The sequence below is a fragment of the Oryctolagus cuniculus genome, chromosome 2 (genome assembly GCF_964237555.1).
Source record: "Oryctolagus cuniculus chromosome 2, mOryCun1.1, whole genome shotgun sequence".
Lineage (NCBI taxonomy): Eukaryota > Metazoa > Chordata > Mammalia > Lagomorpha > Leporidae > Oryctolagus > Oryctolagus cuniculus.
Genome location: NC_091433.1, coordinates 176,310,146 through 176,332,442, shown reverse-complemented (window position 1 = coordinate 176,332,442; position 22,297 = coordinate 176,310,146). Strand labels below are relative to the sequence as shown.

The following is a 22,297-nucleotide window of genomic DNA, read 5'->3' as shown; positions in this document are numbered from 1 at the left end:
GGGAGGGCCCCAGAGCAGCAGGGGTGCTGCAGTGTGACCAGGCACCCCCAGGGGGCAGGGCAGAACTATTCCCGGCAGGTGCTTGGAGGAGCCTCGGGAGCCCTCTGGGTTTAACCTGCCCCAGTCTCCACCCTTGAACTTGGGAGCCTGCCAGCACTGCTTCCGGGACGATGACCCTCCTGAGGCTGCCTGGTGGCGGTGGCGGAGTTCTCACTGTTGGTCCCTTCTCCACTGCTTTCATCACAGTCAGACACGTGTGGGCTGGCCCAGTGGGTTTGAGGGGGACTCCAGCCACTGGCAGCTGTGTGAGTCCCACCAGTCCCCGATCCTCTCATTCACTAAGATGCCAGCCACCTGCTTCTCAGGTGCTGCCGGTGAGAACCTTGCAGGGGCAGCTCCTACAACCCCGCCGACCCCCACGCCAGGCCCTCCTTCCTTCCTGGTGTTGTCCTTCTGGGGGCGGACTCTGGGGGCGGATGGGGTTGCCGCCACCCTCGGAGCTCTGCACAGCCTGGTGGAACCAGGGCCTGTCTGTGGCCCGGAGGTGTTGCACAGCTAAAGGAGTCACCTCAGCAGGGGTCTTGGGAGGTATGGGGCAACTGAGGGAGGGTGGGCTCCTAGGCCTGCTGGACAGCTGGCCTGTCTCTCTGGCAATGGAGGCATACGGCCACCTGTCCTGTAGGAGGGCTGCAGGCCTGGGCTCCGGAGCTCTGACGTGACTCTGCTGCATGACCCCGGGCAAGGGCTCTCGCTGGGGCTCTGTCGTCCCCAGGCTGTGAGACAAAGAAGCTGGGAGCTAACCCCATGGCCCATCCAAGCCACCTGTTGTACAAGGGGCCAGCTGGACCCCGCAGAGGAGCAGGGCTGGCAGGGCTGGGCTGGGACTCCCAGGTAATTGGCCTGCAGCAGGGAGGCCTCAGGTGCAGGTGGACCATGGACAGATCGGGACAGAGAGGCTGTCAATAATTCATCGAGCTCCCCTGGGAGCTGGTGTCAAGTGCCGGGCGCCCAGCCAGGCCTCCGCTGCGCTCCTGGCTCCTGAATTATTCAGGGGCCCTGGGATCCTCAGAAGCCAGGAGGTTGGTGGCCGGACCAGGCTATTGCCTCTCAGGGGCCCCGACAGGCGGGACTGGACGTGCAAGGGCCTGCGAGCCCAACACCCTGCCCCCATGGGAAAGCCCGAGGTTCCAGGAAGGAGGCCCCTGTTCCAGGCGGGGCTGAGTGGACCTGGGGGTGTGCTGGTCCCTGACCAGGGTGCCTCCTATCTACACGAACGCAAGTCCTTGGGAAATTGGAGAACTGACTGCCATGTGACTGTGCTGAAGTTAACGCTTCACTTAGGGGCTCCTAAGCACCAGCAGGGGGAAGGCATGCGTCCATCTCCCCTTCTTCTTCCCTCTCTGCCTTCTGCTCCCACCCAGGAGGAGGCGAAGTGCTCTTGACTGACCCCGGCTGGGTGGGCTGGGGGACTCTGAGGACATCTCAGGGAGCAGCATGGAGATCAAAGATCAGCCCAAGATCTTCCTGAATATCAACCCAAGGCAGGCCAGGGATACAGGGGCCCCTTTGAAATCCAAAACCCAGCAGCCCCAGGAGCAGGGCAGGCCCACAGCCCCACGCAGGCTCCACACCTCTCACCCCCTCCCACACTCACTTGTTACTGAAGACCTTGCTGTAGTTGAAAATCTGAATCTCCAGCACCTCATTTCTGTCAATGCCGCTCGCCACTGGCCACCGGAACGTCTGCGGAGAGAGGGGCAGCTGTGGCCTTGTGTGGGGGCTGCAGTGGCGGGGAGTGGGCCCCAACAGCCAGCTGGTCCCTCAGATGGGCCCGGGGCTCCCTGGGTCAGAGCATGCGCATGTGGCATCTCACCCACCGGCCTCTGACCACCAGCCTGGTAGAGTGGCTGATGTGGCCCACTTCTCTTGCAAAGATGGTGCTCAGAGAGCCATGGGGACTTCCCAGGGCCATATGGTGGAAGAACCGGGCCTACCCAGGACTCCTGACTCCCAGGCGAGTGCTCCCGCCTCTGCTCTCCACCTGTCTACCGACTCCTGGGGTGGGCTTCTGAGTGGGTGGTGCTCGGGCCTCGGGGAGCAACAGCAAGGATCATGGGTTGTGAGCCTGGATTTTGGCGTGTGCTGAATGGAGACATGAGCTCCCAGCTCGCTCATCAGAATCAGTCTGTGCCCTGAGGAGGGGGTCCTAGGTGGCAAGGCAACCCCAGGGACAGGGGTGAGGTGTCTACTGTCGTTAGGGTCAGGCCCACACCTGTTTCTAGGTTCACCTTCCCACTGCTCTCTTGATGTCTTCCCGAAGTCAGTAATTGTGACGGACAAGAACCTGAGTGGGGTTTCCGCCGATGCCCTCCAAGTGGCAACAAGGGCCCAACAGGAGGCTGGAAGGGCCAAGTGTGCCATCCTCTACAGAGAGCTGCTGCCCCAGCCCTCCCCCAGCCCTTCTCCTTCCTGAGAGAGAAGACTGGGGAAGCGAAAGGTAGGGGGAATGAGGTCCCGGGTGCAGCGCTTTGGAGTCCTTCTCTGGAGAAGCAACTCCCGGAGATGGGGCGCCTGCAAGATCAGCTTGGTGCAGGCTCCCAGCGGCACTGGCCTGGGCGGGGGGCTGGGCTCTGCTCCTCTCGGGAGGAGAGGGCAAGGAGCCGGCTATGCCGCTGTCTGGTGTTGTGCGGTCTGTTAGTCAAATGGGGTCCAGCGACCTGATGCCATCGTGTCTGAGGGCTGCTTTCCTGGCTCAGAGAAGGGCTGGACTCCAGGGGCAGGAGTTGGGGGCCACGTGGAGCCAGGCCTCCCGGGCTGGGATGCACGAGGCAGGTCTCCATGGAACCCACCCCCGCGGTGTCCATAGAAAGTCAGGGTTTGCAGCCCTGCTCGCGGCACCTGGGGCAGGTGGAAGCTTGCCAGAGAAGCTGCCCCACAAGGAGAGAGGCCATGTCCCCAGCAGGGATATAGAATCAGAGCACGTGCCCCTACTCCCAGCTGGAGAGGGAGTGGGCTTCCCGCCCGACTCCATGCCTGGAGCCACAGCCTGAGACGAGGGAGAAGAGCAGGTGGGAAGAGGGCGCCAGGTGGAGCCGCGAACCCTTCTGCAGCCGCCTTGTCCTGATGGAAGGAGCAGAGTGCTCAGCGGCTGCTTAGGCTTGCGTTGAGGGATGGGGGAGGGGTGTGTCTGATGGAGCAGGTGGGAGGTAGGACTCTGCGCTCTGAAGTCACATTTTATAGCCCACCAGGTTTCTACCGCTCAGTAGACCAGCGTGAATGACAGCCGGGCTCGCCACCACAGCTGCTGCTGATGGAGCTCGTGGCGGGGCGCACCTGCCTCCACAGCAGCCCAAGGACCTGGGCGCGTCTTGTCCGCCTTATACCCATAAGCAGGGTGCGGAGGAGCAGCGTGATCCATGGAGCTCCCTCAGGGGCCCAGCAGATACTGGGGGAGGGGCTTTGCAGAGCCCACCCGCCAGTCTGCTGTTCCAAGGCTATGCCCCCTCCTTCTGGATGGGGGCCTTGGGGGCTGGGGGCACACAGGGGCTTTTGCGTCACCTCCCTTCCGGACTGGTCGGGTCCGAGGAAAGGGTCCTGACTAGGGCTCATGGGGGCAGAAGAGCAGGGGAGGGAGGGAGGGGCCGGAGGTGGGCTTGGAGGAAGGGGTGCCGGGAGGGGAGGCAGCAGCCAGCTGCGGCCCCAGCCTCACCCCGCAGCTTCTGCTCCTGCGCGGCCGAGCCCAGTGTGGTTTCCTTAATGAAGTCGCTTTTATGGGGCTGCAGGGAAATCAAGCAGCTGAGGAAGGCCCGGGCCACCAGCCAGGCACTGAGAGGAGAGGTGCAGGGGCCAGCAAAGCTGGGGCACGAGGGGCGGGGCGTGTGATCCTCCTGAGCTCTGGGGGTGGGCTTTGACATTGGCGGGAGGGTTGGGAGGAACAGGAGATGGGCTGGCCAAGGGAGGGGTGTTGAGCAGCGGCTTCACTGGGCCGGTGAATGGCAGCCGTGGGGGCCGTTAGCGGGAAGGGGGACAGGCCCAGCGTAGGGGCCTCTGCTTGCTCGTTGCTGGGCACAGCTCCGTGGGCTATGATGTCCTGGGCTCACTTACTGAGTGAGAGCAGGGGTTGGGGGTGCCCACGAGGATCCGGGGAAAGCAAGTGTGGACAAAGGCTCCCGACGCTCGGAGCCCCACTAGGAGGGGACAGGAGAACGCAGGCGCCGAGCAGGGCCCGGGCGGGGGCAGTCACCCTGGACGGCAGGGCCGAGACCTTCTCAGAGGCTTTCGGAGTGGAAGGAAGCTGCCACCCTGAGTCCAGAGGCCCCTTTGCCTCTGCCTTCCTCCCTGTTTCATGCACTCTCGCTCCCCACCCACAGCGCGCCCCTCATTCCTCTATTTGCCTTCTCGCCCGTCCTGCTCCTCTGCGGCTCCTCCTCACAACCCCGGGCCCTCTGCCTCTGTCTCCGTCTCTGGATGGTTCCTGATCCTGCCTGCTCACTAGAGTTGCTTCCAGGAGCTCTTCAAAATCTCCAGGCCCAGACCCCAAGTCTGGCTACCCCAGGATCTGGGGTCCAGGCAGGAGTGGGGAGCCTTGGCTGGAGGAACGGCTTGTGGCTGGGACCGCCCTCTGGCCCCCTTGGCAGCACAGGCACGAGCTTTGGTAAAGTGGCTTTGGGTCTGAAGTCTCCTTGGGTGTTTGTTTGTACCTCTCCTTTGTTAAATTTTTTTTTTTTTTCAATGACAACTCCACTACTTCCCAAAGCAGGTACAGGTTCCCTCTCCTAGCACCCTGGGTCTGGTGCACTTGCTGTGGTCTTTATAGCATCCCCAGCCCAGTCTCCCACTGCTGCCGCCTTCTGCATCGGGCAAGCATCGGTGGGCTCCGGGTACCGTAGGGCACACGACAGGCAAGGTGCCCCTGCCCAAAGCTCCGTGGTGACTCCACTTTGATCTGACGACACCCCGGCTTGTAGCACATGCAGATGGAGGCCTCTGTGCTGTTGCAGAAGCCGAGTTAGCATCAGGCATTCAAGTTCCAGCCCTGGCTCTGCTCTAGCTTTGATTCTTGTGCCTCAGCTTCCTCATCTGCGAATGGGGAGAGGGGACAGTATTGCTGTGAGTCCAATGTGTTGGGAACCTAATGCTCAATGTCGTATGTTAATGGCACTTGTAGGTGGCGACTTTGGGAGATAGCTGGAATTAGCTGGGGTCAGGAGGTTGGGGCTCACATAATGGCGTCAGTGGCTTGATGAGGAAGAGAAACCCCGGCCAGCAGCTGGCTTGGTCCCGCCATGTGACACCTGCCACCACCTTAGGACAGAGCAAGAAGGCCTTACCCAGATGCCGGCCCGGGCTCTGGGACCCCAGCCTCCAGAATCGTGAGCCGGGTTGGTCTCTCCTCTTCCTGCAGTCCCTGCTCTCAAGTGGTTCATTATGGCAGCTGAAAAGGAGCTAAGACAAACACCTGCCTCCCAGCGCAGCCGGAGAACCAGAGGAGCTCCCACGGGGCCCGACACTGCAGGCATGGTTCTCTTTGATGGGTTTTTCCCATGAGAACTCCGTGCATGTCTGTGAGCGACACGTCCGCCCAGGTCTTCCTCTCCTTCTCTCTGTCCGTCCATCACTTCCCAGTCACTTCCTCTGCCTGGGCCCCTCCGGTTCCCGTGCCTCTCCTCCTGCCTCTTCTCATCCGGATTTCATCGTGCTGTTGCCCCCTGACCCCCCTCCCCTTGGAGTGCTGTGCGCACACAGATGCGCATCTGGGGGCAGAGGAGCCCTGTGGGGCCCCTGGCTCATGCTGCTGTATGGTGCTGTTCCACTGGTGAGCTGTTTGGGTACAGGACAGGGCTTGGGAAGTTAGAACCGGGTGGCATTCAATGCTTTTCAGAGCTCTTGGCACTTGATCGCGAGGCTCACAGCAACGCGGCAAAGACGTGCAATTCCCACACGCAGGGACGTGGAGGGTGAGGGCTGCCCAAGCAAACACAGAGGCAGGATTGGAATTCAGGCCTCTGGATGCTGGGGCCTGGGGCTTATCCACTGCAGGGGACCCTCTCCTGAAGCCAGGGAGATTCGCTGAGGCTCAGTCTCTGAGGGGGCCCGAGGCTGGGCTCGTCCTCCTAGTTGTCAGCAACAAAACAGCATTTATTCACTGAACATTGACGTGGTGTGTGCCAGGCACTGCCTGTGCACTTTGCACACATCATATAATTTACAGAAGGGGAAACTGAGGCTCAGAGAGGCCTTGCCCAATGCAAGTGGTAAGAGAGTTTAGTAGTAGAGGTTGGAAGCCAGACTGCCAGGGTTCAAGTCCTGACTCCACACTTAGCGTCTCTGTGACCTTGAATACTGCCGTGCCCTCCTGTGTGGCATGGAGATGACACTGTTGTCTCCCTGGGCCCTGGTGCAGGGTGGACTCTGACAAAGCTGCATCTGGTGCTGTCATCGAGGAGTCTGCCTGCCTCCAGAGCCAGCGCTTTCTCTCCCAGGGAGCCTCATTACCCCCTATAGTCCTTGTTGCCCTGTGACTTCTCCTCTTCCCGTCACAAGGTGGAGTCTGTTCCTCTCTGTTGAGTCTACAATGGCCCTTTGCTCGGCTTCTACCAACAGAGCATGGCAGAAGTGACACCGGGTGGCTCCTACACCTAGAAGCTTCCATTTTCACCCTCCTAGAAGCCGGTTGCTGTGTAAAGAGGTCCAGGTTACCCTGCTGAGAAAGGCCACAGGGACAGGGAGGCCCCAGGGGATGTGAGGCCAGCAGGAGGAGACCCAGAGCACCCAGGACAATAGCCAGCACCCACTGAGCTCCAGCCGGACGCAGGTGACGGAAGAACCGCCCAGCGAAGCCCAGCCAAGCCTCAGCTCACAAGCACGTGGTGGTTGTGTCAATCACGAGCTCTGGGATAGTTGTTACACAGCACTGGATGACCGTGACATCTGCCACACTAGCTGTGCCCCTTGGTGTCAGACTCATCCGGGGCAGAGCTGGCCTCCATGCTCCAGTCCCTGCTTCCCCAAACACCAGCTCGCTTGTTTCCTGTCTTTCCCATTGGTCTTAAGAACTCCCAGGACAGCCTTCACTGTGGCTCTCAGTTCAGAGCAGGAGCAGAGCCCAGAGCAGAGCAGAGACCAGTCACCGAGGTCTCCCTGCACCTAGCCTGGGGCCGGGCACATGGGAGGCACTCAGTAAGCAGGACTTCTTGGGGTAGCTATGAGGCTGGCTAAGCACTTAGCATAGAGCCTGACGCCGAGTCAGTGTCTGGTCAACACTGTGCTTTGTTGTAATGATTGTGGCTGTGCTATTGTTGGTCCCAGGAGCTGGGACAAGGCCTGGCTTCCTGATGGTGGACACTGCAGGACTGCAGGAGGCTTCTGGGCCAGAGGAATGTTCTCCAGCCTACGTGGCACTGGCATGATTCTCTTCCCATGGCCACAACAGCTGAGGGTGTGGTCTTCAATTTCTGGGGGTGCCCTGAAAATCACCCTTGAAGCTGGGCCAAGGAAACCTGGGACACCATCTAAGACCCCCTCCCCTGACAATCTCAGCCTCCAAACCCCGGGAGTGTGCCTGGCACTGGTAAGCTCAAGGTGTCACGGGCCAGCAAGCCCCATTCAATCCCACGGTGCCCAGGGATCTGTGCACAGCCCTGTGCCCCTCCATCTTGGGGACCCTGCACTGACCTGCAACAGGACCACTGACAGGAGTAAGGCAGGGGCGTTATAAGTGGAGGAAGGGAAGGAGGACCTCTGGCTGGGGGGAGAGGGGGAGTCTCAGGAGCCCTGGGCGTGTTGTGTCCTGGGCCTGCTCACCAACTCTAGGTTCAGTCCTGACCGGGCTGGTGCTGGCCAGGTGCTGAGTCCTGCCTCCTAAGGGCCCCAGAGGTCCAGAACTCTGCACACAGGTGTCCCTGGTGCACTTTGGAGACCACCTGGATCCCATGCAGTGGGACCACCCAATGGGGCCCGGCACCATCCTTACCCAGCCAGAGAGCCTCCTTAAAGGGACAGTCCCCTGGGACTTTGGGGGGAGACTGAGTTGTGCCACACAGCTTTGGGATGTAGTAGAAAAAGACGTCTCGGGAGCGCAGAGGTCTGCTTGTCCTCCAGCTGCGGTCTTGGGTAACTCGCCCCACCCTTCCACTCCTGCTTCTTTCATGGTGAAACAGAGGATTGCCTTGGTGACCTCCAGGGTCCCTTTAAGTGATCGTGTCTGTGTCTTGCCTGCTTCTCAAGGCGGCAGCCCTGAGCCAAGGGCTTGTACACCCCCAGCCCTACGCTCCAGCTCGGCGCGGGCCTGGGCTGACAGGTGCCAGTCCAGTGAACGTCCATTCTTTGGTCCAGGCTTTCACATGGCAATGGTCTCTAAAGCAGGGCCATTGGGCAACAGGAAAGGTACATTCCTGCCCCCCATGCAGCGTGTGCTTCCCAAGCAGGCAGATGGGGCCAGGCCTCCCTGCCCGGGCTCAGGAGGCTGGTGGGCGTGTTTGCCTGTGCTGGTTCCACCTCCTGGGTGGACTGAGCCCTTGAGGGCAGCACGGAATCTTGTCCACTTGGCAAGCGGCCATGTGCTCTGGAGTCCGATGGACTTGGGTCCGACCCTGGCGTGGCTCCTGCGGCCTGGGATGCCGTATCCCAGAGAGTGACAGAGAAGAGGAAGCCTGGGTCGCAACTTCCCAAGAGCCTGTGGTCCTCATTCTCACTCCTGTGTGTCCTGTCTTCATCATGTGTGATCTGGTCCACACGGGGCCCGTGTTCGAGCCCAGCCAGACTGGCTTGAGAGGGACTCAGCGAAGCCACCCCTGCTCCCCAGAGCGCCAAGGCGGGGCCCCTCTTGCCCTCTCTCCCCCCTCCCAAGATGTAGGTTAAATAGAGTGGCTCAGGTTCCAGCCTCTGGGAAAGGCGACACCAGGTGGGCTGTTTCCACTCATTGTTGTAGGAGCATTGTCTTTCTTCCAGGCCACTGCGCCCACTCAGGTTGCTGAGCCCCTGCACCCTTGTCTGAGCAGGGCGGGGCCCTCCCTTGCTCACAGAGCACAGTGGGGAGATGTTCTCATTCCTGTCTCTCGCTTCGGTTTCATAGCCGTGAAGCAGGAGAAGCAAGGAGCAGGTGTCCATTTTACAGAGGGGGAATCTGAGGCTCGGACAGCTGACCTCAGCAAGGACTGGAGCCCAGGTTTCTGACTCCCCGGCCATGCGCTGTGTGTTTCTCTGTGGGCCCTGGGTGGAGCAGCGGGATCCAGGAGACTCCTGGAGCCGAGCGGCTGTCAGGCACGTGCATGGGATTCTGTTCCAGGACAGGCTGGTTCTTGGAGGTGGCGGCAGGGGAGGGGAGGGCGCATCTACTGGGGGCAGCTCCAGGATCTCCTTGAGGCCAGGCCCCCGGCACCTCCTTGCTTTGTGGGTTGGGCACTGCTGCCCAGTGGTAGCCAGGCTGCTGGCCACTTCCCCGAGGGAGAGATGGAGGCAGGGGCTGCGGGAGGCAGGCCCAGGGCAGTTTTCTGTGGCTGTGTCCAGAGAGCACTTGGAGCTGCATCCTAGACGTGGCCATCCGGGGTGGGTTACTGCAGAGGCTGGACGGAAGAGGAGCTGCACAGGCAGCAGCCGCTGTTGCCAGCTGCTGAGGACAGCTACGCGCAAGGGGGTTCCCTGTTGTGACAGCCAGAAAGTTCCCTGTCCCTGGGTGAGCAGCCCCTCCCTGTATCCCGTGGCTGCCTCAGGTCATGGCCCTGTGCTTCTGCTCACAGCCCCCTGGCGTCTGTCCTTCCGGGTCTCTGCACATTGCCTGAGAGGCAGCCCGAGCCCTAAGTTCCTGCATGGAGAGCCCAGACTCCTCCCTTTGGGGTGTCCCTGGCCCAAGCCAGCACCCCTTGGATGCACAGCACGTGGTCCACATTCTGGGGCAGCAGGGATGGACTTTCCACTCGACCCACCCTGGGCTGTGCTGGGAAGAAGGTGGATGCGGTGATTAACCTTGAATGTCATGTGTATCTGGGCTCAGGTGTCCCAGGGGGCGGGGCAGTGCCGTAGGAAAGGGCGTCAGGTGGCTCACCGGCCAGAGGTCTGGGCAAACATGTCCCCTGGGAGTCTTACAAGGCGGTAGTCAGATGCTATGCCTGGCTAATTAGGGGACAGAGGAGCAGGCAGGCAGGCCTGAGGAACTGGGCCAGCCCCTCCTCTCTCTGGGGCCCTGGCTGAGGAGACGGGGAGGGGCGAGGCGGGGACTGGCAGGCTGTGCAATGGGGTGAGCCGGAGGCCTCCCCGCCGGCTGGCCTGATACGCAGCAGCGGCTCCACGATGCCAACAGCCCCTCACTCAGTTCATTGTCGCACACAGACACCGCTGACCCATCACCATCTTACCCATCCTGAGCCCCACTGCACAGGTGTGGTCACCAAGAAAACTGAGGCTGGCGCCAACATGGCCGGGGCTGGGCTGCAGCTGGGCAGGGGCTGGGCAGGGGCTGGGCAGGGGAGGGGTGAGGCAAGAGTAGACCTGAGTTTAGCTCTGGGGCTCACCTTCCATGAGGAATTCAGCTGTCCCAGGGGGCAGGGGGGATGTACGTGGGGGTGAGGGCACAGCCCTGTGTCGCTGGTTGGGCTGCCCCGGATCCCAGGTGAGAAGGTGGAGTCTTGCTTCCCTGGGCTTCCAGCTCAGGGGCTGTGGATACAGCCACGCTGTGTGGCTTGGGCCCCGTGGGCACGGAGAGAGTGGCCCCTCCGGCTGGAGGTTGCTCAGCTGGCTGCCAGCACTCAGTCTCTGGGGGGGCCAGACGGCGCCAGAGGTGAGAGGTAAAGCCCAGGGCGGGAGGGGCTCTTTTGGGGACCACAGAGTGCTTCCAGCTTTTGCCAGGTTGGGGACTCAGGACTGCTGTGGCTCACTCCAGAGTCAGCCCAGGAGGGACCACAGCGGCGAGAGGGAGACATGGGCTCCAGGCAGGAAGGACCAGGTGTTGAGAGCTGAGGGGCCGACGAGGTTTGAGCCATGCGTGTGAGCTCAGAGGCTGGCCCACGGGGGCCAGAGGGTGACGGCGCGGGGAGAGGACGCTTGGAGGAAAGCCATGGAAGTTCTATTCCCTATGTCATGAGGTTGTGACACCAGCCTTGCTGGCATGAGATTTGATAAAAATGGATGTGGACAGATCGGCAGCTCATGTCTTGTGTGTGTAGAACCCCTGCACCTCCCAAGCTAGTTTGTTATAAACCTAGACCATCCCCTGTCAGCCAGGGCTCCTCCCGAAGCTCCACAGAGGGGACCCCCGGCTGGCACGGAGAGTGCCTGGGGCTCCCACCCTGCTGCTCGTGACCGCCCCATTCAGCCCTAGGGACACGTGTGACCAGCCTTTGGTGCAGACCAGACACTGGCTGGTATGGGGCAAACAGAGCAAAGTTGGAGACACTGGAGGAAGGCGTCTGGAGAGGGAGGGCGCACGCTGGCTGTCACCACCAGCTGCGACAGGTCGGTGGCACCCAGGGACCAGAAGACATGTGTCGACAATATGAGCCAAGGCTACCGAATCATTACAAACACAAACACATCAGTAGTTGGAAGGCTCAGCCTGGAGAGCTCCCTCGGAAGGCGGCAGGAGAAGACAGACGGAAACCCAGCCCAGACGCTCAGCCAAGGGCAGCTGGAGGCAGACAGCAGAGCCCTGCCGTCTGCAGGAGCAGAAACTGCTGGGGAGAAAGCCAAACAACTAAAATAAAAACTGGCGGGAAGGGAAATTTGAAAAAACGATGGAAGACAGAATTGTCTGGAATGAATGAAGAATTAAAGGGCTCACAAAATAGCAGAAGACAGAAATAGTTAAGGGGAACCCACCACGAGACACACCAATGAAACTGAGGACTATCAAAGAGGGAAGAATCACACAGCTTTGTTCTCAGAGAGGCGCCCGCCTGCAAAGTTCCAAGAATGGCCTCACCTCAGACCTCACCAGAGCAACCCAGGGGAGGGCTTCTGGGGTGGCGAAGAAAACAGCTTTGAGGAAAGCACGTTATGTCCAGGGAAACTCTAATTCCAGCTCGAAGAAATAAGAAAAGTATTCTCAGATTCGCAAAGTTTTCAAGGGTGTGCTACACAGAGACCCTGAATAGAAACATTTTTGGAGGAAGTACGCAGATGAGAAGAGAGGGGTCCCTGAGATGTGTCAGTAGAAACACAGAGTAAAGGTGACCAAGAACCTGGGCAAGGCTGCTGTTGCTGCTGTTGTCTTGGAAGAAAGGCTGCACATCCCCAGGGACCTAGAATTAACGCTCTGACGCGGGCGATACCAGCACGTGGTGGGGGTAGAGGGCTGCGGCGGGGACACCAGAGAGCGAGACAGCCCAACGCGCTGTCCATGCTGGGGAGAACTGATTCCTGATTTGTGCCAGCTATCGATAGGGATACATAATTTAGTAAGGTAACTAGTCTGGAAACACAAATAAAATGTGTAGCTTTAAGGAACAAAAGGAAACCTGACCTACTCAGTGGAAAGCTGGAAAGGAGAAACAGAGAAACAAACAAACAAAATGGACAGTCAATGGAAAAATCTCGGACAAGATGGTGGCAGACATAAGCCTAGTGGTGATAACAGTTACAATAAATGGAAATGGATACAACCCATTAATTAAAAGACAGAGGCTCTCACACTGGGTAAAAAGCAAGATCTAATAATCCGTGCCCTGAGAAGATAACACTTAAATTAAAAAACACAGGAATACTGAAAAAAAAAAAAAAAACAAACAAGCAAAAAAGCAAACATTGAAAAAGATATACCTGGCAAGTGAACCAAAATAAACAATTATTATGATATGCAAACATATCATAAAGGATAAGGCATGATGTTATACATCAACAAAAAAGACGAAGAAAAGATACAGCTGCTATGAACATACAGGCAATAAATAATACAATCTTAAAAAGACATCAAGCCAGAGCTAACAGAATAGCAGGAGAAATACATAGAGCAGCCACTGTAGTTGTAGATTCTACCATAACTCTTTCTGAAACTGACAGATCAGAGAAAAACAAGCAGAAAAATTTATAATCTAATTAATGAGCTTCAGCTGCTGTAGAATAAGCCTGCGCTTTCAGTGGGCTATAAATAGAACTCAACCCTGAACTCATTGCTTCCAAGCCGAGGAAACATTTATGACCATAAGTTAGGGTTAGGCCGTAAGAGAAACCTCCATAAATTCAAAAGGATCAGCATCATACAGATGGTTCTTTGATCCTAATGCAATGGAAATGGATAAAACAAGGAGAGCTTACAAAGTCAGACATACTTGAAAACTCACGCAGTACTATATAAATCTTGGGTTTAAAGTCCTCGAGGAATTTAAGAAAGGCTTAAAATAGGATAATAATGAAAATACTATCTGCAGATATATCAAATTTTGTAGACACAGTTAAAGCTGCTTGCAGGACAAAATTTATACCTTTGGGGGCTGGCGTTGTGGGACAGCCAGTTATGCTACTGCCTGAAACTCTGGAATCCCATATGAATAAGGACTTGAGTCCCAGCTCTCCTGCTTCTGACCCAGCTCTCTGCTATGGCCTGGGAAAGCAGTGGAGGATGGCCCAAGTGTCTGGGACCCTGCACCCATGTGGGAGACCCGAATGGAGTTCCAGGCTCCTGGATTTCACCTGGCCCAGCCCTAGCTGTTTCTGCCATTTGGGGAGTGAACCAGCAAACAGAAGATCTCTCTCTCTCTCTCTCTTCCTGTAACTTTGCTTTCAAATAAATAAATCTTAAAAAAAGAAAAAGTTATTTCACTTTAAAGATGTTTATTAAGAAACAAAAAACACTACAAATAGCAGACTTAGTACTCAACTCAAGCATAGAGCAAAAGAAAAGAAACAGAAGTGAAATAATCAAGAAAAAGCCAGAACTAAATGAAGTGGAGCCACTACCACCACCACCAGAGGAGATTAATGAAGCAAAAAATTGGTTCCTTCCAAAGATTGATAAACTAAACACTTATTTAGCAAGACTGACTAAGAACAAAGAGGAGATATTAAAAAATGAAATAAAAAATAAAAAGGGGAAATAGCTATAGGCACAATAAAGATATAAAAGTAATTTCCAAGTGTTAGGATGAAACATATGCTAATGAACTTGAAAGCCTAGCTGAAATGTAAAACTGTCTGGAGAATATAGATTCCAAAGTTGTTACAAGAAGACACAGACTGAAAAGGGGGTCAAGGAGATTCCTTAGCCCAAAAGTCTGGATTTTGGTGTTTCTACATTTGCAAAATGTCAAGGAAGAACAATCCCCATCCTTTCTATATGTGTTGTTCCAGAAATGCTTAAGCTAGGAACTTTTATGAGCATAGTTGCAAAAATTCTAAATAAAAAGATTTGCCAATTGAATCTCATGTTAAAGTGAATAATTATGAAATATACTGAAGGAGCAAAATTATTATGGTCTCAACAATACAGAAAAAGCTTTCAATAAGGTTCAATAGTCTTTTATAATAAAAACTCTGACAAATTTAGATAGTAACATCCGACCACCACAAATGTAGTTGATGAAAAAACCCTAGATCATCTATTTCCTCTAACATTGGGCTGCCCACCGTCACTATCATTTAGCAAAGACCTGGAGGTCATGGCCAATGCTCTATGGACAGAGAAGGAAGTAAGGGGAAGTAGAGATTGGAGAGGAAGAGAGAAAGCACTTATTTTTGGAGATAATATACTCACACATGAGAAAACCAGACTCAGCAGATAAACAGAACCAACAAGGGAGTTCAACAAAGTTGTGGGTAAACCAGAAACGACAGCGGTTTTCCACGGCAGCAATTATCAACTAAAGGATGCAGTGAGAGTGGGGCATCCTTCACAACCATTTCAAAACACTGAATACCTGGGAAATTACCAAGGACACACAGACTTCTCTGCAGAGAACTTAAAACCTGAGCAATACATGGCAGATAATTTGGGTGAGTGATTTAATAGTATAAAAAGACCTGACATCCCCCCAAGTCCAGGGCTGGGCCAGGCCAAAGCCAGGAGCTAGGAACTCCACCCTGGTCTCCCATATGGGTAGCAGGGGTGTAGGTACTAGGGCCATCTCCTGCTGCTTTCCCAGGTGCATTAGCAGGGAGCTGGATCTGAATTGGAGCAGCTGGGACTTGAACAGGCCAGGCCCTCTGAGACGGGACGCTGGCATCGCAGGTGGCAACTTCACCTATGTGCCACAACGCTGACCCCATAGATCTAGGGCTTTAAAAAAGAGGAGTAAGGGAGTGGGTATTCTGTGCGGCTGTTAGGCTGCTGCTGGGGATGAGCACATCCCATTCAGAGTGGCCGGGTTCATCCGCTTCTGACTCCAGCTTCCTGCTAGTGCACACCTGGGAGGTAGCAGGTGATGGCTCAGGTACCGAGTCTCTGCCACCCACATGGGAGACTCAGACTGAGTCCTGGCCTCCTGAAGTCCCCGGGCCAGCCCCAGCTGTTGCAGGCATTTGGGCAGTGCACTAGCAGACGGAAGCTCTTCGTCTCTGTCTCTCTCCATCTTCCTCCCTTTCAAACACAGAAAGAAAGAAGAGCAAGAGGAGGGGATTTCCACACCACACATGATGCCACACAAAAAGCCCCATTAATTTAATTAATTGGAGGGAGGTTTCAGAACAGACACGTGGACTAGTGGGACAGACTAGAGGGTCCAGCACAGAACTGACTGGACAGCAGGTGGAGAGAAGATGGTTGCTTATTAAGTTATGTTTGGAAAAGGAGCTCCTTATATACGGAGAAAAATTAAACTAAACCCTTATCTAACACCACAAATAACATTTGAGATATAACTAAAAATCAGAAACTGTAGGAGCACATATATGTAATTGGGAGAGGGGACGTTCTTCTTAAACAAAACTCAAAAGTGCACAAGAATTAGGGTCAGTGGAGTCCCCACAGGCTCAGTTAATAGATGGATGCAGACCGGAGAAGGTATTCGCAATATCTAAAGCCAATAGGGGTTGATGATCTAGATTATACAAGCACATTTGCAAAGCAGCAAGAAAAAGCCATTCCAGTAGGAAAAATGGGCAGAGAACACAGATGGACAATTTTCAAGAGGAGACTAAAAGCCTAAAGGCGTATCCAGAGATGTCCAAGCACATTAGCAGCCAGAGAAGCATAAATTAAAGCAAGCATTAGCTATCACTCTTGAACTGGCGTGATTCAGGAAGCCGGGAAACATCTACCATTGTGGATGCGGGCACAGAAGTGCTTACGCCCTGCTGGCGCAGTGTAGGCTGGGGCAGTGCTGGGTCGGATGAAGGGGACGCCACCCCATGTGTCAGCAGTGCCAGATCCTGGTGTGCATCCCGGAGCAATGTTCCCCCAGGCACCGAGGGCACAGTGACACCCACTGCCTGTGTGGGGAGGCGAGCCGGGGCTCTCGCAGGCAGTGCGGGTGAGTGAGAAGCATAACGGAACTGTCCTGGTTTGCCCAGGACTTTCCCGGTCTTAGCACTGAGAGTCTGTGTCCCAGGCAACTGAGAATGGTTGTCACCTTACTATGTATCAGAGGTCCCCCCAGAGCACAGTTACAACACAAGTAGAACTTGAAACCAATGCACAGGGTCTGGTGTTGTGGTGTAGTGGGTTAAGTTGCCTATAGGCAATGCCGGCATCCCATATGGGTGCTGGTTCAAGTCCCAGTTGCAACACTTCCGATCAGCTCCCTGCTAATGCACCTGGGAAAGCAGCGGCACATGGCCAAAGTGCTTGGGCCCCTGCCACCCACAGGGGAGACCCAGACGGAATTCCTGACTTCTGGCTTCAGCTCGGCCCAGCCCCAGCATTGTGGCCACTTGGACAGTAAGCCAGCAGATGGAAGATCTCTCTCTAACTCTGCCTTTCAAATAAATAAATAAGTAAGTAAGTAAGTAAATAAATCTTTAGTGAAAAGAGGTGGGAAGCAAAACAAAATCTGTAGCATATCACCATTTAGGGAAAAAAACCTTTACATGCTCATAAGACAACAGGACATGTTATGCAAGAATACATAGGGAGCCACAAGGTACACATGAAACACGCTTGCTTGGTTGTGTATGGGGGGAAGTAAGGAGAGAAACAAGAGGGGGCACCTTGGAGGGACCCCTGAGGCTGTGCACCACAAACCCAGGCCAATGACTGATCAGCTCAGGCCTCTGAGCCTGGGGTTCTAAAGGACACAGCCTCCCCCGGGAGGACACTGTGTGTCCGCCGTGGGAAGCCACTGGTGGCAGGTGGGAGAGGACCCAGAGGCTCTGGCACAGTGGGGCTGGGAAGCCCAGGTGGGATTAGCCTGGCTCTGCAGGGAGAGGAACCCCCTGCTGCAGCCCTGCTGGCTCAGGTGCAGCCTGGCCTGCCCTTCTCTGTCATTGGCCCTGCCCAGGCCTCCCCTGCGCAGAGGCTCCTGGGGAGGGTCTGGGTGGAGGGGGAGGAAGACTCTACCACACCTCCACAGCTTCCTCCTCCAGGAAGCATCTAAGAGATGAGGAGCTCTGAGCAGAGTGGGCCAGGGTCTGGGGTCAGTGCACGTGGCCCCGGGAACAGGGAGGCTGCTGGCTCCCCAGCAGGTACGAGGCTGCAGGAGCCAAGGCCTGGGGGTCCTACCTCGTCGAAGTCAGCCACGTCCTCACAGTTCTCCAGCACCCGGGAGTAGAAGGACTGGCCTGCAGGGAGAGAGAGAACGTTCTGGAATCACGCCTGTCTCGACAAGGGGTCGGGGTCAAATCTCTGGACGTGTTTGATTCACGGACACTGGTTAAGAGCCGTGGGCCCTCACAGCACACAGGGTCCTCTCTGGGGTGAGGCGGGCCCTGTAACCTTGTCCCTGACCCTCTCAGGCAGGTCATGCCATGGGCTCCATTTCACAGGCAGGCCTACTAACACCCAGGCGCGCTCAGGCCAGTCAGAGCCCATGTGGAAGTGGACCCTGGGGCTCTCTTCTCCACCTCATTGCTTCGCCAGCAGCCTCCGTTTGCAGCCCCCATCTCTGCAGGTGGACCCGCGCCCCGCCGCCCTGAGCAGAAGCCTGGTCATCTGGTGCATCTGTCACCAGCCCCTCCAAACACCAGCCTGGGGGGCACGTTGGGTGCATGGAGCTAATGCTGCTCTCTTTTTTCTGGCCCGGCTGGTGCATGAGGAGCCCACGTGGTCACAGGAACCAAATAGGGAGAAAACTGGGGACAGGTTGAGGGAGTGGGGCTGTGTGTGGCGACCCCAGGCCACTCTGGCTGCAGGCTCAGAGGTACCGTCCAGGACCAAGGATGGATGGATGGACAGAACTACAGGATCCCACCCTCAGGGGCCAGTGGCCTAGCAGGGCAGCCAGGGAACTGCGACAGGTGTCGTAACAGACGGGTTTTGCACAAGATGGAGACACGGTGCCTGCCCAGAGGTGAGGCCAAATAGTGTTTGTGGGGTGGGGGTGGGGGAAGCACATGAGACGCAGTTGTCATTTCTGAGAGAAACCCAGAGACAGGAAAGTTTAAACAAATCATCATTGAGGACCATTTATTCTTCTCTGTCAATTTCACCTCTTAAAAGGGACCCCGGAAAGAGGAGCCTGTTAATAAAAAACTCCACCCTCCTGATGATACCCGTGTGCCTTGTGTCTGGAACTGGCAAAGATCTCAAACCACTAAAGGTGCTTGCGTTCCCGGAGAGGGGGAGAAGGTTCTGGGAGCGGCAGGCTTTGCTTTTAGCTGTCCACAGGGGAGTCAAATTCTTCTCAGCGACCGGGCTTTACTTTTGTATCAAGGCAAACCCTTTTAAACCTGCTCTGGCCTAAGCCAGAGATCTGTTCCCCGGGGGTCTGTCTCCAGTCCGAACCCAGTGCCATCCAGGGGTCAGGGTGGGTCATCCCTGGTGGGCAGGGCTGGGGCCCGCATGGGAGGAGCATACTGTGCCTCCTCCCCACAGAAAGCCTGGAGAGCTGGCTGGACTGGTGCCAAATGCGGAGGGGCTGGGGGTGAGCTGGAGGAAGGGGGCTGTGATGTGGGGTTCACTGGACCAGAGACACGAGGGTGGTCTGAGGAGGAGGGTGTGTGTGTTTGGGGAGGGTGTGGACAGGGGTGCTGCACGCAGAAGAATGAGGTGGAAGCAACCAGCGGACGCTCCCTACACAGAACATAGACACAGTGAGAAGCAAAGAATCTTTAGCACTGGCCAGGGACAAAACAAATGCCAAAAGTCAGAAAGAAAAACCTCAACCATGAGGCCCAGGGCTGCCCGAGCTTGGAGCTTGGGAGGTTTTTCCCACAGAGGTTGGGAGTCAGGGGAGAGTGTGTGTGCACTGGGGGCTCCCCCCAAGGGTCCTGCTGCTCTGAATAACCAAAGGTGTTTTCAACCTGGAAGATCTTAATGAGCCTGGGGTACGGCTGCACCCAGGCGTCTCCTAGCATGGAAAGCGGAGCAAGCCAGCTGGAGGAGAGAGGGAGGGAGGGAGGGCCCCTCCACACAGGGTCAGCCCCCACGGGGGCTCTGAATTAGCTCCAACCCTCGGCCACTTGCCTCTTCCCCGCAGGCTTGCAGGAAAGCAGATAAAATATCTGTAAAATCCGCCCTTGCAGGATGCACACATCAGGGCTGTGTTCTGCAATGGACTAAAGCCGCTTGGACTCAGGCCTGGTGGTGAGTTCTCGGTCAGCACGGGCTAGCACGTACCTGGAGGCACTAGAGCGAACAGAAGGGCTTGCCGAAGCGAACCGATGGTACAGAGAGAAGCAGGCAGCACGGCCTTAGGCACCCACGCAGAGCGTTAGAAGGCACGCACACCATGGCGGAGCTCAGCCCGTGGTCCTTTTCTACCCAGTGACAGGGCTGTGGGCCTCTGTCATCCACTGCAGGTTATCTCTTACTTCAAGTTCGTTTCCACATAACACCTACTCCATTCAAAACCCATCTTTCTTTTTTATTTGAAATTCGGGGAAGGGGGAAGAGGGAGATAGAGCGAGCGAGAGAGGAGAGACAGAGAAACCTTCCATTTGCTGGTTCAATCCCCGCCCCCAGATGGCCACAACGGCCAGGGCTGGGCCAGGTGAAGCCAGGAGCCATGAGCTTCATCTTGATCTCCCATGCAGGTGCAGGGACCCAAGCACCTGGGTCATCTTCCACTGCTTTCCCAGGCCACCAGCAGGGAGCTGGATTGGAAATGAAGAAGCCAAGACATGAACCAGAGTCCACATGGGATGCCGGTGTTGCAGGTGGTGGCTTTACCCGCTATGCCACAGTGCTGGCCCCTCAACACCAGCCTCACTGATATTTCAACCTCATTTTAAATGACTGTCAGGTGAAAACTGTAGAAAATCCCAATACCCAATCCTGATTTCCAATCACCTTTCTTGCCACAGGGAAGCTCAAGAGTCCAGTTTGGAAGAAAATATTCTCTTCCCTGCGTGGAGAGGCTTGGGGAAGGAGGGAGCAGGAGCTTAGGTGGGAAACTGCACCAGCCTCCGTCCTGCTCAGGCAGCTGCTGTGGGAGAGCTTGGACGCCACTCCGCCCTGGCAGTTCAAGCAGCAGAGTCCTTCCCCCCAGCCCGGTAAGCGCCCCAGCCGGAGGGGCTCGGGGTCCAGAGCTTCACAGAGTGGCTTTTATGTCATTTGCCTTCTAACAATGGCCACACCGCAGCTGGCTCCCTACCTGCAGGCGAGCTCAGAGCTTGCTTCACAAGCAAGTGGACCAGACGTCCCACCTGCACAAAACGGCTCCCTCTTGCGTTGGTTTACCCAGCTTGAGCCAGATCTGTGAGGTAGGGCAGCTGCTACCCCTTTGTGTTCTCCCACGTCCTCTCGAGGTCTGAGCCCACGCTACTGCTGCACTGCCGTTTGGCCCTGGAGGAGGGGGTTGCACAAAGAGCACGGATCTGGGCAGTGGGCGATTAGCTGAGCTGTTGAGACACCAGATAGGATAGGATGCCTGTGTCCCACTTGGAGAGTTCAGGTTTGAGTCCCAGCTCTGCTTCTGAGTCCAGCTTCCTGCTAATGCACACCGTGGAGGCAGTGGTGAGACAAGTGTCTGGGTCCCTGCTCGCCAAGTGAGAGACCTGGACTGTGTTCCCAACTCCTGGCTTTGGCTCTGGCCCAGCTCTGGCCCAGCCATGGCCATTGTGGGCATTTGGGGAGTGAACCAGTAGAGAGGATCGCTCTCTGTCTCTGCCTCAGTCCAGCTCTCTGCTGTGGCCCGGGAGTGCAGTGGAGGATGGCCCAAGTGCTTGGGCCCTGCACCCCATGGGAGACCAGGAGGAAGCACCTGGCTCCTGGCTTTGGATTGGCGCAGTTCCAGCTGTAGCGGCCATTTGGGGAGTGAACCAATGGAAGGAAGACCTTTCTCTCTGTCTCTCTCTCTCACTATGACTCTACCTGTCAAATGAAAAAAAAAATATAATTTCAGTCTGAATGTTGACTTTAAGAGCTTATTACAATCAGAGAGGGTTATGGCAGAGGTCATGGGAAAGTCTGTTCTATAGGGCAGAATGGCATCCATGGCATGCAAAAAGTATGAATAAAGAACACAGCTCAGCCTGCCAAGGCAGGCGTTGTGGAGGCCTGGGCATTAACACTGGAAGATCAGATGGAAGCTGGATATGCAGAGAGACTGGGGAGCAGGGAGGCAGGAGGGATGCCCGGGACTGGGGACAGTGTGGGCAGGTGTCTGCAAGCTCTTGGCAGGGAGTGGACACAGCAGAGCAAGTCCTGATAGAAGAGGGAGACAAGAGGGGCTGGCGCTGTGGCGCAGCAAGTTAAGCAGCTGCCTGAGGTGCCGGCATCCCAAGAGGGCGCCAGTTCAAGTCCCGGCTGCTCCACTTCTGATCTAGCTCCCTGCTGATGGCCTGGGAAAACAGCAGAAGATGACTCAGGTGTTTGGGTCCCTGCTCCCATATGGGAGACTGGATGAAGCTCCTGGCTCCTGGCTTCTGCCTGGCCCAGCCCGGGCCATTTCGGTCATCTGGAGAGAAAACCAGCGGATGGAGGACCTCTCTCTCTCTGTCTCTCACTCTCTGTAACTCTGACTTTCAAAATTAATAAGTAAATTAAAAAAAAAAAAAGAAAAGAAAAGGGGGGCATGAAAGAGGCCCGTGTTCAGGGAGTAGCCTGTGGAAGGCTGGAAGTGAGGCTGGGGTCCCTGAAGGGCCTGGGGAGCTGAGGACACATTTCAGGGCTGTCATGGTTTCCCAGCACCCAGCCCTCTGGTCAGTATCCCGGCAGTGCCTCCGACCTGCCCCTGTTATTTCCGGTGTTACTGCAGATCCGTAGCGCTCCTTTGTGCGCATTGCCTGGGTGAACTGTGTGGAACGCCTGCTCCTTTCCTGCGGATGCTGCGTGTGT

General features: G+C 56.2%; 1 protein-coding gene across 1 annotated transcript in view; it reads right to left on the bottom strand.

Annotated features, from left to right (window-relative positions):
- OTOF (otoferlin) overlaps nt 1-22,297 on the bottom strand; it is an 85,801-nt gene that overhangs the window by 50,325 nt on the left and 13,179 nt on the right. Inside the window, exons 4-5 of the mRNA XM_070069338.1 lie at nt 17,582-17,640; nt 1,655-1,743 (exon numbers count right to left, since the gene is read on the bottom strand). Of these exons, the coding sequence (XP_069925439.1) occupies nt 1,655-1,743; nt 17,582-17,640 (148 nt within the window). The remainder of the gene's footprint in view (nt 1-1,654; nt 1,744-17,581; nt 17,641-22,297) is intronic.